This window comes from Vulpes lagopus, chromosome 7, assembly GCF_018345385.1.
Source record: "Vulpes lagopus strain Blue_001 chromosome 7, ASM1834538v1, whole genome shotgun sequence".
In the NCBI taxonomy this organism is placed as follows: Eukaryota; Metazoa; Chordata; class Mammalia; order Carnivora; family Canidae; genus Vulpes; species Vulpes lagopus.
In genome coordinates this window covers 29,422,570-29,436,278 of record NC_054830.1, presented here as the reverse complement: position 1 = coordinate 29,436,278, position 13,709 = coordinate 29,422,570, and the positions used below count along the sequence as shown (strand labels likewise).

General features: G+C 36.2%; 1 protein-coding gene across 3 annotated transcripts in view; it reads right to left on the bottom strand.

The window, feature by feature from the left end:
- PTPRG (protein tyrosine phosphatase receptor type G) overlaps nucleotides 1–13,709 on the bottom strand; it is a 701,064-nt gene that overhangs the window by 10,138 nt on the left and 677,217 nt on the right. For all 3 annotated transcript variants that reach the window (XM_041764114.1, XM_041764115.1, XM_041764112.1), the window contains 2 exons: nucleotides 10,487–10,633; nucleotides 9,639–9,781 (listed from right to left, as the gene is read on the bottom strand). In XM_041764114.1, coding sequence (XP_041620048.1) covers nucleotides 9,639–9,781; nucleotides 10,487–10,633 — 290 coding nt within the window. The remainder of the gene's footprint in view (nucleotides 1–9,638; nucleotides 9,782–10,486; nucleotides 10,634–13,709) is intronic.

The window sequence follows — 13,709 nt, the reverse complement described above, 5'->3', positions numbered from 1 at the left end:
GTAAGATTTCATACATGACTAGAAACTAAGTTAAATTAGTCAAATTCATAGATAATTTAAGTATCTTCTATATACCAAGCATTATAATGAAAGGATAAAGCCTGAAAAAATGAAGGCTATTCTCAGAAGTTTAGGAATTAAATAGGATTAAGGATGTTTGTTGAGTTTCATGGATTTGCACTTTAAACTACAAAGACTTGGTGAAAAAGTAATAGAAGTGATTTATAATCTAGATAAAACAAGAATAGTATATAAATACACTGACTTTGATAGTTTGCCTTTCTCAAAGTGTCCATTGAGAGCAATATTTATTTAGTGCAATTAAATAAATGTATTTTCATCTTTCCTTGCCTATGTCTCAAAGAAATAAAAGTACTTTAAGTTCCTGACAGAGGTAATGTTTTAAAATGCTCTATGTTCATTTTAAAACATTGGGGTTCCTTGTATATATGCTTCTGCCCATTTAATGATACTTTTTACTCTTCCATCTAATTACAGTTATTCTACTTTTGCTTTTAAGAGGTTTTAAAAATCATAATCAGGAATGCAATCCAGGGACACCTGGGTGTTGTAGCAGTTGAGTGTCTGTCTTTGGCTCAGGGCGTGATCCTGGGTTCAGGGATCGAGTCCCACATTGGGCTCCCTGCGAGCAGCCTGCTTCTGTCTCTGCCTCTCTCTCTCATGAATAAATAAAATCTTTTTTTTTTTTTTTAAAGAATGCAATCCAGAGTTATAACCCTGTCACTACAAAGAAAGTGAAGTTTCCCTTAGAAATCATTAGGGCAGGAAGGAAGACAGAATTAAGGCTTGAATATTCATCAATCCAGGGGAATAAAGGCAATACAAAAGCCTTCCACAAGACTTTAAGAAATTAAAACTTTGGAAGTGAATGAGAAATTAAAGTAGGAAAAATGTAGTCTGGAGAAATGAAGATGAGGGCAGGAGGGCTTCCTGTGACAACCAGTGGGAGGCAGTGTTAAGCAGCAGGGCTAGATGATAGATCTGGATCTGACTGCAGCGAGGGACAGTGGCTTCCTGGGTTCAATCTGTGTATTATGGAGAGTCCTGCTCTTTGATGGGTCTCCTCCTCAGAAGAGTCCTACACTTAGTTTAATGCTGTCCTGCTGCCATCTATAAGTTATTATTTTTTTTGTTGTGGTATAGTTAATATACAATATTGTTTCAAGTGTATAAGCTAGTGATTTGACAAGTATATACATTATGAAATATTCACCAAGATAAGTATATTGGCCATACAACTTATTAAGCATTATTAACTATATTCTCTCTGCTATCCTTTTCATCCCTATGATTTACTTATAACTTGAAGTTTAACTTATCCCCTTCACCAATTTGGCCCATCTCCCCACTACCCTCTGACAACCATAATTTTCACTGTGTATTTGAGTCTATTTCTGTTTTTGTTTTTTTAGATTCCACATAAAAGTGAAATTCTGTGGTATTTGTTTTTAAAGGACTTTTCACTTAGCCTAATACCTTCCACCCATGTTGTAAATGGTGAGAGTTCCTTCCGTTTATGGCTGAGTAATATTCCATGGTATGATACACCATATCTTCTGTATCCTCTCATCTATTTATGGACACTTAGGTTTCATCCATATTGTGGCTATTGTAAATAATGCTGCAATAAACATAGGAGTGCATGCATCTTTTTCAATCAGCACTTTTGTTTTCTTCTGATAAATAGCCAGAAGTGGAATTATTAGGATCACATGGCATTTCTATTTTTACTTTCCTGAGGAACTTCTGTACTGTTTTATGCAGTGGCTGCACTAATTTATATTCCCACAAACAGTGGACAAGGGTTCCCTTTTCTTTATAACTTTGCCAACACTTGTTACTTTCCCTTTTTATATTAGCCATTCTGACTGATGCGAGCTGACTTATCACTGTGGTTTTGCTTTGCTTCTCCCTGATGATTAGTGATACTGCACACCTTTCATGTGTCTGTTGGCCATCTTTGGATGTTTTCTTTGGAAAAAGGTTGATTCAGGTCCTCTGCCCACTTTTAATCAGGTTATTTGCATTTTTTATATTGAGTTTTAGGAGTTCTTCATATATTTCGGATATTAGCTCCATATCAGATGTATCATTTGCTAATGTCTTCTCCCATTCAGTGGGCTGCCTTTTTTTGTTGCTTCCCTCAGTATGAAAAAGTTTTGTAATTTGATATAGTCTCAACTGTGTTTTTTTTTTTTCCTTTGCCTGAGAAGACAGATCCAGAAAAATGATGCTAAGGTGGATGTCTAAGACATCACTGCCGGTGTTTTCTTTTAGGACTTTTATGGGTTCAGGTCTCACATTTAGGTCTTTAATCCATTTTGAGTTTATTTTGTGTATAGTATAGGAAAGTGGTCCAGTTTTGTTTTGTGTTTTTTTCTTTTACATGTAGCTGTCCAGTGTTCCCAGCACCAGTTATTGAAAAGACCGTCTTTTCCCCATTGTATATTACTGCCTTCTTTGTCATAGATTACTTGATCATATAAGCATGGGTTTATTTCTGGGCTCATTATTCTGTTCCAATGATCTAGGTTTCTGTTTTTGCGCCAGTATTATGCTGTTTTGATAACTACAGCTTTGTAGTATAGTTTGAAATCAGGGACTATGATACCTCCAGCTTTATTCTTTCTCAAAACTGCTTTGGCTGTGAGTGGTCTTTTGTAGTTCCATACAAATTTTAGGATTATTTATTCTAGCTCTGTGAAAAGTACTATTGGTATTTGGTAAGAATTGTATTGAATATGTAGGTCACTTTGGGTAGAATGGACATTTTTAATATTAACTGTTGAAATAAGCAAGGTATGTCTTTACATTTGTGTCATCTTCAGTCTCTTTCATCAGCGTCTTACAGTTTTCAGAGTGTAGGTCTTTCATCTTCTTGGTTAAGTTTATTCTTAGTTATTCTATTCTTTTTCATGCAATTATAAATGGGATTGTGTTGCCTTCTGCCACTTTTTTATAATTGTATAGAAATGTGGCAGATTATATTGATTTTATTTCCTGCAACTTTACTAAATTCATTCATTCTATATGTAATATCACCTGCAAATGGTGACAGTTTTACCTCTTCCTTACCAACTGGATGCCTTTTATTACTTTTCTTGTCTGATTTTTGTGGATAAGACTTCTAGTACTTTGCTGAGTAAAAATGTTGAGAGTGGGTATCTTTTTTTCTTGTTCCTGATCTTAGAGGAAAAGTTTTTAGCTTATCATCATTTAGTAGGATATTAGCTGTGTTTGTCATGTGGCCTTTATTCTATTTAGGTATGTTCCCTGCAAACCCCTTTTGTTGAGAGTTTTTATCATCATGAGTAGATGCTGAATTTTGTCAAATGCTTTTCCTGAATCTATTAATAGAATATAATTTTTATAGTGAAAGGGATTAAAGGGGAAAGGAGAGAAAATGAGTGGGAAATATCAGTAAGGTGATAGAACACGGGAGACTTCTAACTCTGGGAAACAAACAAGGGGTAATGAAAGGGGAGGTGGGCGGGGGGACAGGGTGACTGGTGACAGGCACTGAGGGGGGCACCTGAGAGAGAGAGAGAGGCAAAGACACAGGCAGAGGGAGAAGCAGGCTCCAAGCAGGGAACCTGACATGGGACATGATCCTGGGCCTCCAGGATCATGCCCTGGGCTAAAGGCGGTGCTAAACCACTGGGCCACCCAGGCTGCCCTCTTCTAGATTTATATCTCACTTGCTGGCTTATAATTTTTAATAGTCTATTATAATCCTTTGTATTTCTTTGAACTTGGTTGTAACTTCTCTTATATTTCTAATGTTATTTGAGTCTGCTTGCTTTCTTGAGGAGTCTGGTTAAAAGTTGCCCAGTTTTCAAAGAACCAGGTCTTGGTTTCATTGATCTTTTCTGTAGTTTATTTATAGTCTCCATTTATTTCTACTCTGATCTTTATTATTTCCTTCCCTACTAGATTTTGGCTTTGTTTGTCCTTTTTCTAGTTCCTTTAGTTTACTAGGTTAGATTGTTTGAGATTTTTCTTGTTTCCTGAGGTAGGCCTGTATTGCTATAAATTTCCTTCTTAGAACGGCTTTTGCTGCATCTCATAAGATTTTGAACCTCAAAGATTTTGTGTTCCATTTTCATTTGCCTCTAGGTATTTTTTGATTTCCTCTTTGATTTCTTCATTAACTCATCTTCCATATGTTTGTCTTTTTCCAGTTTTTTTTCTTATAGTTTCATACTGTTGTGGTCAGAAAAAATGTTTGATGGGATTTCAGTCTTTTTAAATTTATGGAGACTTGTTTTATGGTTTAACATGTGATCTATCTTTGAGAATATTCTGTTGAATACACTGTTGAAAAGAATGTGTATTCTGCTGTTCTGGATGGAATGTTCTGTATATATCTATTAAATCCACTTGGCCAGATGTGTTGTCCAAGGCCAATGTTTCTTTATTTTCTGTCTGGATAACCTATTTTATTACCATCAGTTTCCCCCTTTATGTCTGTTAATATTTTTATATATTTAGGTGCTCCTATGTCGGAGCACTTAACAATTGTTATATCCCCTTGTTGGATTGATACTTTTATCATTATGTAATGTCCTTATCTCATTACCTTCTTTGTTTTAAAGTCTATTTTGTCATATATATATATATATATATATTGCTACCTCAGCTTTTTTCATTTCCATTTGCGTGGACTATCTTTTTCAAACCCTTCAACTTCTAGTCTGTATATGTATTTGGGGCTGAAGTGAGTCTCTTATAGGCAGCATCTGAACAGGGTTTTTTGTTTTTTAATACATTCAGTCACCCCCTATCCTTTGATTGGAGCATTTAAACCACTTAAAATACTTATTGAGAGGCATGTACTTAATGTCATTTTGTTTATTGTTTTTTGGGTATTTTTGTAGTTCTGTGTTCTGCCTTCTCTTGCTCTCTTACCTGTGACTGATGACTTTCTTTAGTGTGATGTTTTGATTACTTTCTCTTTATTTTTGTGTGTCTATTCTAGGTTTTGGGTTTATGGTTTCAGTAAGGTTCACATATAACATCCTAAGTATATAAGTCTATTTTAAGTTAGTGGTTGCTAAAGTTCAAACATCTTACTTATACCTCTCCACATTTTATGTATATGATGTCCTATTGTACATCTTTTTATTTTGTAATTCTTTATATATAATTTTCATTGCTTTGGTCTTTTAACCTTTATACTAGTTTTATGATCTACTTCCTTTGTTATATATATATATATATGTTTTTACCAGTGAAATTTTCTTCTACTTACAGCCTTTGCTTTTCCACCTAAAGAGTTGTCTTTAGCATTTCTTTTAAGGCTGGATTAGTGTTGAGTAACTCTTAATTTTTGTTTGGTAAACTATTCTTTGATTCTGAATGTTAACTGGATACAGTATTCTTGGTTGTGAGTTTTTTCCTTTCTACACTTTGAATACATCATGTCACTTCCCTTCTGGCCTGCAAGTTTCTGCTGAAAAATCAGATGATAGCTTTATGGGGCTTCCTAAGTAACCTGTCTTTTCTCTTTTAAGTTCTATCTATCTGAGCAGCCTGAGTAGCTCAGCGGTTTAGCACTGCCTTCAGCCCAGGGTATGATCCTGGAGAGCCAGGATCATGTCCCACATCGGGCTCCCTGCATGAAGCCTGCTTCTCCCTCTGCCTGTGTCTCTGCCTCTCTCTCTCTGTTTCTCATGAATAAATAAAAATCTAAAAAAAAAAAAAAATTCTATCTTTGTAATTATTTCATGTCTTGTTGTGGACTTCCCTTGGTTCATCTTGTTTTTGGTTTCTGCTTCCTGTACTTGGATGTTTGTTTCCTTCCCCAGGTTAGGGAAGTTTTCTGCCCCTTCCGCTTCCTCTTCTCCTTCTGGGACCCCTATAATGGGAATGTTAGCATATGTGCACATGCTGTAATTCCCTCTAGAGTATTTTTTCATTTTAGTTACTGGTTCTTTTTTTGTATTTTCTATTACTTTGTTGAGGTTCTGAGTTCATCCACTCTTCTCTCAAGTCTGGTGAGCATCTGAACTCTTTATCTGGACATTCTTAATTTTTGAACAAGAGTTCCTGCATTTTCATTTTACATGGGACCCCACATATTATGTTAGCTGGTTCTGGTTCTGATTACTTGCTATTTGTATATACAGGCTCTATTAGCTTCACATGGCCCATTTTCTCATATGTGAAGAAGGGATCCTAAAATTACCCTCCTAGTGTGGTAATATTGAGGTTCAAATGAAAAACAGAATTAGGTTATTTGTGGGTGTCTTTGTAGCAGTTATACAGAAAGAAGTCCATATATTTCTGTACCTCTTATGGCTTATCTCAGGACTAAATGAAAAGAAAATGATCCTCAAAAAGCTTCTGAAAAAAAAAAAAAAAAAAAAAAGCTTCTGCTTATTTGGGCTATATCTATCAATATACTGTATCAAAAACTGGAACTGAGAAAACATTAAACACAAGACCATGTAGGCACACATTATGATAGCCATCAGAGTGAGAATGACCAAGGCAAATGGTATCTTTGCATTATTATGAAAATAGTTTTGACCTTTGAAATCCCTGCCTCCTTCCCAATCAGCAGTCCTCAGATAGTACTTTGAGAATTGTTAATGGAATTAGCTTGCTTGCTAGGAGATTTAAAAAGGTGATAGATATATCTCCAAAGTGAGTAACATTAAATATTTGCACAAGAAACTGTTCTTCTGTGAGTGAACATCTAATCTGTAGTCTCATGAGACTGTAAAAAACCGTGCTTATGTTCCAAACTTCTTCTGTAGGCTCTGCTTAAACAATTTGACAGTAATGTTATAGATCTGCCTCTGAACAGAACTGTCTTGAATATAGGATGCTGTGAATAAAGCAGTTTGCCTTTAAGCTGTGCTTCTCCTCAAATAGAATCAGTTTACGTTTGAGTGTGGAATTTTATCCTTAGATCATTTATCTAGAAACTTCATCCATCTGGCACACAGCTGAGAACCCTAAAAGAAGGTGTTAAGAGATCTCTGTAAAGACCAAATACCAAATTTGTCCACTCAAAGTTCAACTCTTTGACTTAAATGCAAGCAGTCAGGCCTTCTCTTTTCTACTTTTGAGTGGGCAAAGTGACAGTAAACAAAATGTAAGGCACAAGGCTCTCTGGGGAAAGTTCATATTAAGGATATTGTACATATCCTTAATTTGCAGGTCAGTTTGAAGCACAGTAGCCACTACGTGTCAGTCACTGACTTCACCCAATGGAGACTGGGACAAATGAGTTACCTTTGCTGGTCTCGGCAATGTGGGGTAATAGTCCTATGAACAAGTAGTTGCAATAGGATGTGCTACACAAGAACAGCATTGGTAAGAATGTGATGTTTGTTAGGGATTTTACATGATTACCTTTGGGATGAGTCAGAAACCATTTCAAAGAGAGGGACTTTTAAAGTGTCTGTTGACCGAAAAAACCCTCAAAGGAAATAGTTTTTCCAGGGGCAAGGTGCCCTGCAGGAAATAATTCAATGAAGGACTGTTTTGACCAGGTTGTTAAGGAATTTGGAAAGTGTACATCAATAAGACTCAGGGCCAGTTAGATGTGGAGGGGAGGGGGCATACCAAGAGGACTCTCGTATGTTTCTGGTTTGCACAACTCAGTGGCTGAGGCAGGCTGGGAAAATGAGGAGCTTGGTTTTAGACGTGCTAAATTTTGAGGTATTTGTAGGCTACCAGGAAGGGATATTTAGAAGTGCAAAAAGTAGGTAAGATGGAAACTGAAAGCTAACTGGTGTTCAGAATATTGCACTACAGCTAGCAGCTGTTTAAAAATTTCAAATTTGCTTGAGTAATGTGGAAAAGTAATTTCTACAGAATTGCTTATCTCCCAAAGAGTGGATAAAGGAAGGAACACGTTTCTTCAGGTGGCTTTTAATCCAGCTCACTATGTGGCATGTGCTGATCTAGTTCAGAATTAATTTGCTCTTTTCTTATGTAGGCCTAAGAACAAGCTACATTTGATTAATTTCAGAGGTGACATATTCAGCATGTGGCATAAAATAATCACTGAATGAGACAATATACCTCCAACTTGAATATAGACAAATGAATCAAATAGTTCTTTTAAATAGTTTAACAAGTTGCTAGTTTTTTCTTTCTCACTTCCCTTACCATGAAATATAAGTTTAACTGCACTACTGAATTGAAGACAAAATGCCAGTAAAATCAGTCACAGAACTGGACAGCAGCATTAGAATTCAGTCTGAATTGGTAGAAGCTGGCAAAGCACAGAGGTATTTGAATAGCTAATACAGATTAGTGGGGAAAAAAACTCTAGAAGCAGTCCTAACTTTATACTATAACTGCATACCCCAAATTTTCGTAGAGCAGTAACAATTATTTTGATCCTGCCTATGCTATTTAAACACTGGGGCAGTTTTCATGTTTCTAGGCATCTTAGTGTATTTAACTAAAGCTAATCTTACTCTAATTAAGAGTCGGGTCAACATTTTGAAATAGTCGTTATTTCCTTAAAATTCTTTGGAAGCAGCCAACAATATGTCCATCTTCAAATACAAGGGAATGAGATTTGAGGTTACAGGTACTGAGTCAAGTGTTCACTTCATGCAGCATTAGTTCAGAAAAAATGAAAGACTTAACAATAAACTTTACTTTCAAATTGATTAATATCTATGCTTCCAGAGTAGTTGCTAATTTAATGAACATATGGATGCACTGAGAATTTGCTGACCAAAGGAGCTACCTTGGAAGTAAAACAAAAATGAGGTTATAGGGGGCGCCTGGGTAGCTCAGTTTGTTGAGCATCTGACTCTCGGTTGAAGTCATGGTCACAAGGTCATGGGATGGAGCCCCGAGTCAGGCTGTGCTCAGTGCAGTCTGCTTGAGATTCTTTTTCTCCCTCTGCTCTTCCCCTCACTCATGCATATGCCCTCTCAAATAAGTAAATCTTGAAAAAAAAAGAAAAATGAGGATCTATAATCAGTGCCATATTAGCTAAAGGCTTGTGAGATTCTAAACAATCTGGGATTACACAACTGATTTATAGGTCAATCCCAGCCATGAAGTTTGCATTATATCGTCTAAACACCATAAAGTTTACCTATGATTCTTTCCCTCTCACTAGAGAGGAAGGTGTCTAGGTTTGAATACCATGTGGATGCCTAGAGGCAAATTATTCTCTTTGAGTCATTCTTTAAACTGCAAAACACATTGTAAATTCTAGATTAATCATTAATAGTAACTTTCTCACTCCTAATCAATTAAACCATATTTAAAAAGTTTTTTCTTTAATAAGTGTTGGCTGAAATTCACTGTAGAGATTAAAAAATAATTAATATAAACAGTTAACTAATAATTAAATTCTCTGCTTACTTATTGTTTTTAAAACATAAAACCTCAGAAAACTTGCCAAGTCTACTTTTGTAGCTGGTATAGTGCTTTCACCTTTCTAGAACATTACCTTCCAGGAATATCTGGAGCCTTGGAAAGGTCTGACACATTAAAATGCAAACACATCTGCAGTGGGCACCTATACACATTGGTAACACAGGCCGCAAGCGAGAGAGTCTGTCTTCCCCTTCCACTCCCTTAGCAATTCAACATGAAAAATATTTGAATTTTAAAATTAAGAAATAGATACATACTCATCATGAACAATGGTGGGGCCATCCCTTGTTAAGGCCTCTTCCTTGATGACATTGATAAGTTCAAAAGTACTGCTGATGGGGGCATCTGGGTTAGGCCATTTGGGACACTGGAAGTGCCGAACTTCTAGGACGTAGTCATCCTATAACCAATACAACAAGTCACAGCCCATCCTTTATTTCCTTATTCCTGTAATCTGGTGACTAGAACTCGCTCCTGAGAAAGTATGTATTAGAGATAACTGAAGAATGACAAACTGGGGCTGATAAAAAGAAAAATGCTAAATACTAGGGAGGAGTGCTTGTCCTTAAAAAATGACCAAGTCATGATGGTGGAATCCTGTTTTGTTCAGGGGACAATACAATCTTAAGTGACAATAAATTATAAGAGACTTAATATCCTATTCTGTCTTATCTATAAATTTAAAGGAAAAAAGACAAAGGGTTAGAGCATCTAAATTATTAATATAAGATAGCTTCTCTCTTTTCTACCCCATTTTCAAGATGTCATTTACTAAAAAAAAAAGTCTATTATCTTCTATAACACATTGCAAGCTTTACATTTCTGGTGGCAAAGAGAATATTGAGCTTTAGTATATTGTTTTCATAATTAGGTCAACAGACCTATTTGTATGCATGCTCAATAAGAGGAACTGTTATATTTCATCTACCCAGCTGGAAAAAGCAAATATTTGAAGGAAGGAAAAAGGGAAGTGTACATATTTAAAATTAAGTCATACTCAAATGCTTAGGCCTGTCTCGAGGGTGGCAAGTGACTTTATTATTATTTAGAAAGACGATGCAGGGCCCATGTATGGCTGTTACTGAGGAATGGAGGTTTAAGTTACCTGTGTAGCTTCAAGAATAAAGTCATGGATGATAATTTGTTCTTCATTAGAGAGGCACAGTCTGTCTTTGCTGATAAGGGTGACGGTAAAGGCCTCACAGTTCATGGATTCTTCTCGACTTGGCCAGTATACAAACTCATCTTCTGCCTATGGGAACCCCCCAAAGAAAAAAATTCCTCTGCAGTGCTGTCAAACATTTGCTTTTGAAATTTCTTGCAAATTGATATATCACGTGTGCTATCTCCCATACCTCCCGAGTCACCATCTAATCATGCCAAGTTCAGTGGTGATTCTAAAATATCCTTGATAATAACCATTTCCTAGCACTTTCCACCTAGGTCACTGTAACAAACAAAATTGCTCCCTCTAGAGGTTATATTAAAATTAATTGATCTAGAGCCTACCTTTTTTTTTTTTTCTATGATAGATTACAGAATATTTCTCCACTGGAGTTAGTGTATTATTTCACAATTGCTTAAGCAACCAAGACATCCTAGTTTTTACTTCCTATAGATTATGAAAACAGTTCTACAGTTGATTATTAGCAGTTTGCCAAGGAGTTTCATCATTATTTAATTTTTACAATCTGCTAGTGAGGTAAGGCATTTTTATCATGTGTCCTACAGGGGAGGACATCAAGACTCAGAGAAGTCTATTAAGTTGTCTCAAATCACATTGCTACTAAATGGTAAACAGCAGAACCTGTCTAGAAAGAGGTTATGCATAAATAAGCTTATGTTGGCACGAAGTACAAAGTACTCTTTCAAAGAAAAGTTAATCTCCTTTTGAAACTTAACATGGATAGATTAACACAGAAAAAGTCTTTCAGCCTTGAATCAGGCAAGCTTTAAATGTTCATCTATTTTAGGATTAAAAATAAATATTCAGGCGTGGTACTTGAATTCCATCCCTGAAAACTGTAGAGGCCTAAGAAAAAGTTAAGGGGTACATAGGTTGGAGACTGTGTGATAAATACGATGATCAGAATAAGACCCCTCACCTCCACTGCCATGTCTCTTTTTCTAAGCAGTTCAAATGGCACACTTTGCCTGGCATGTCTATATTTCTATGGGCATTTTCCTGAAAATGCTTAGATACTACTAGTGAAGTCAGAAATAATTCTGAATAATGTTCAAAACAAAGAAGGTTTTGTTTAATCTTACATTGTTGCATCAGAAATGAGCCAACAGTCCAATAAGACTTATCACCCTTTCAAGTTTCAATATAGCTTATTGCCAAGTACATTTTTATTTTTAAAGCTCAGCATAAGGGGAAACAGATTAGCAATTGGGTTTAGTCTATACAAAAGAAGTCTGTAACTGTCAGGGGTTTTAATACATTTTGTCCAAGGAAATGGAAGTCAGACCCTTTTAACATATTAAAGACGTAAGGCAATAATGAATAGAGCCTATAAATTTAATCAATATGCAGAGATTAATAAGCATAGTATTTAGGATTGGATGTGATCCTGAATAAACTGATCTAGGCCTTAAATTCCATATCTGAAAAGTGAGAATAACATTATGAACCTCTAAGAAAATAACATGAATAGTAAATTATCAAATTGGCCTGACTGGCAAAGGAATTTTAATAAAAATGGAAGAAAGGCAAAAAACCCCTAAAAACAAAAACACCCTCAAAAAACCCTTCTGAATACAGATAGCAAACTAGGGAATAACGGATTATCTTCAAAGACTATGAAAAATACATGCTGCTCCTTAATTCAGCAAGAGCTCTTGTCTTGTGGTTATTCTGCTTACAAATATATTTGTAGAGTAAAGATGCCTGTATCTGTAACAGTGCTTTCTGAGCTCGGAACCAGTGACTTGGGGCTAGTCACAGAATCATGGTCTTGTAAAGTTGTAACAGTGATAAATAAGAAAGCAAATAAAAAGAATCTACATTTTTAGGAAAACGATGCATTCACAAATCTTTCGACCCCGGAGCTGAGGATACAGACATGCAGGATTGTAGCCAGGTCTCCCTTAGCCCAGGACATGGAAGTGATTTGTTCCAGGGCAGTTCACTGTCCTCACTGTCTGTGGAACATGTACGGACTCAGGTGGTCTAGCCTCCCCATTACAAATGAGCCTGTGGGTAGATACTTTTGGTGACTGTCCTGTGTTAAGTGACAATAACAAAATACTGACTCATCCAACAAATGAACGTTTTAACAACCCTAAATGCCTCCAATTTCCACATGCCAAACAGAATAGACCCCTATTGCCAGCTAATTTGAAAATTTACACTCCAGTTTTTAGCTAAGATTCTCAATTTTGTTGCCATTCTATCATACAGAAGCAGTCTTGGTATTCTGAAGCTGGAGCAAAATGCGACAAAGTGAAGAAGTTCCTACTGACTGGGCACACAGTCAAATGCATGTCATCAAGACTAGGGGTTCAATCACATGCTGTTCTTTCTTGATTAAAAAATTCGCTAATCTGATACTTCTAGAAGCAGCTCCTCATTGTTTTTTTCTTTTTATTTTGTGGGCTTACATGTCCACGTAATAACTTCTGAACACTCAACTAATTCTGAAACTTAAGCTTATCTTGATAAATTCATTCGCCATTCTTTTATATAGTCTTGAGACCACAGCAAGGAAGGACTCAAGGAAGGAGAGAAAGGGATGGTAGCTGTCAAGGTCTTAGAAGCACCTTTAAATTGGAACAAAATAGTTTTTCTGTATCTCCTTCCCTGTAATGGATCTACTTTGCCTATAAAATGGGGGAGAAATAATGATACTTAATTAGCACTTTTGATATAAATTTTGGGGGAGGGTAGGAAAACCCTTCTGTGACGTGCAGTGGGACAAACAGCATAGCAAAAGGATTAAAAGCCAGGTCACTCAAGTTCAAATCCTGCCTCCAGTTATTTGTGTATGCATTTAGGCAAGTTACTTCCCTCAATTTTCTTAGCTGTTCCATGAGATAACAGTACCTGTGTTATAAAGGGGTAGAGAGGACTAAAGCATGTTAATACATGTAAACACGGTTACATACTCAAATGTTAGCTGCTATTTTGCTTTTCACATGTGACATATAGCAACTGAGAGGTCACATTTAGGTCATATTAATGAGGATACTAAAAGGACCTGTTTCCAAACCTTCTACTGCCCTGCCATGTATAGCATCAGAGAATCAACTAATGGAACTGACAGGGACAGTAACTGTTAAGAATACAAAAGGAATCTGTTCAGACCTGAAGATGAGAGAAGTCTAGA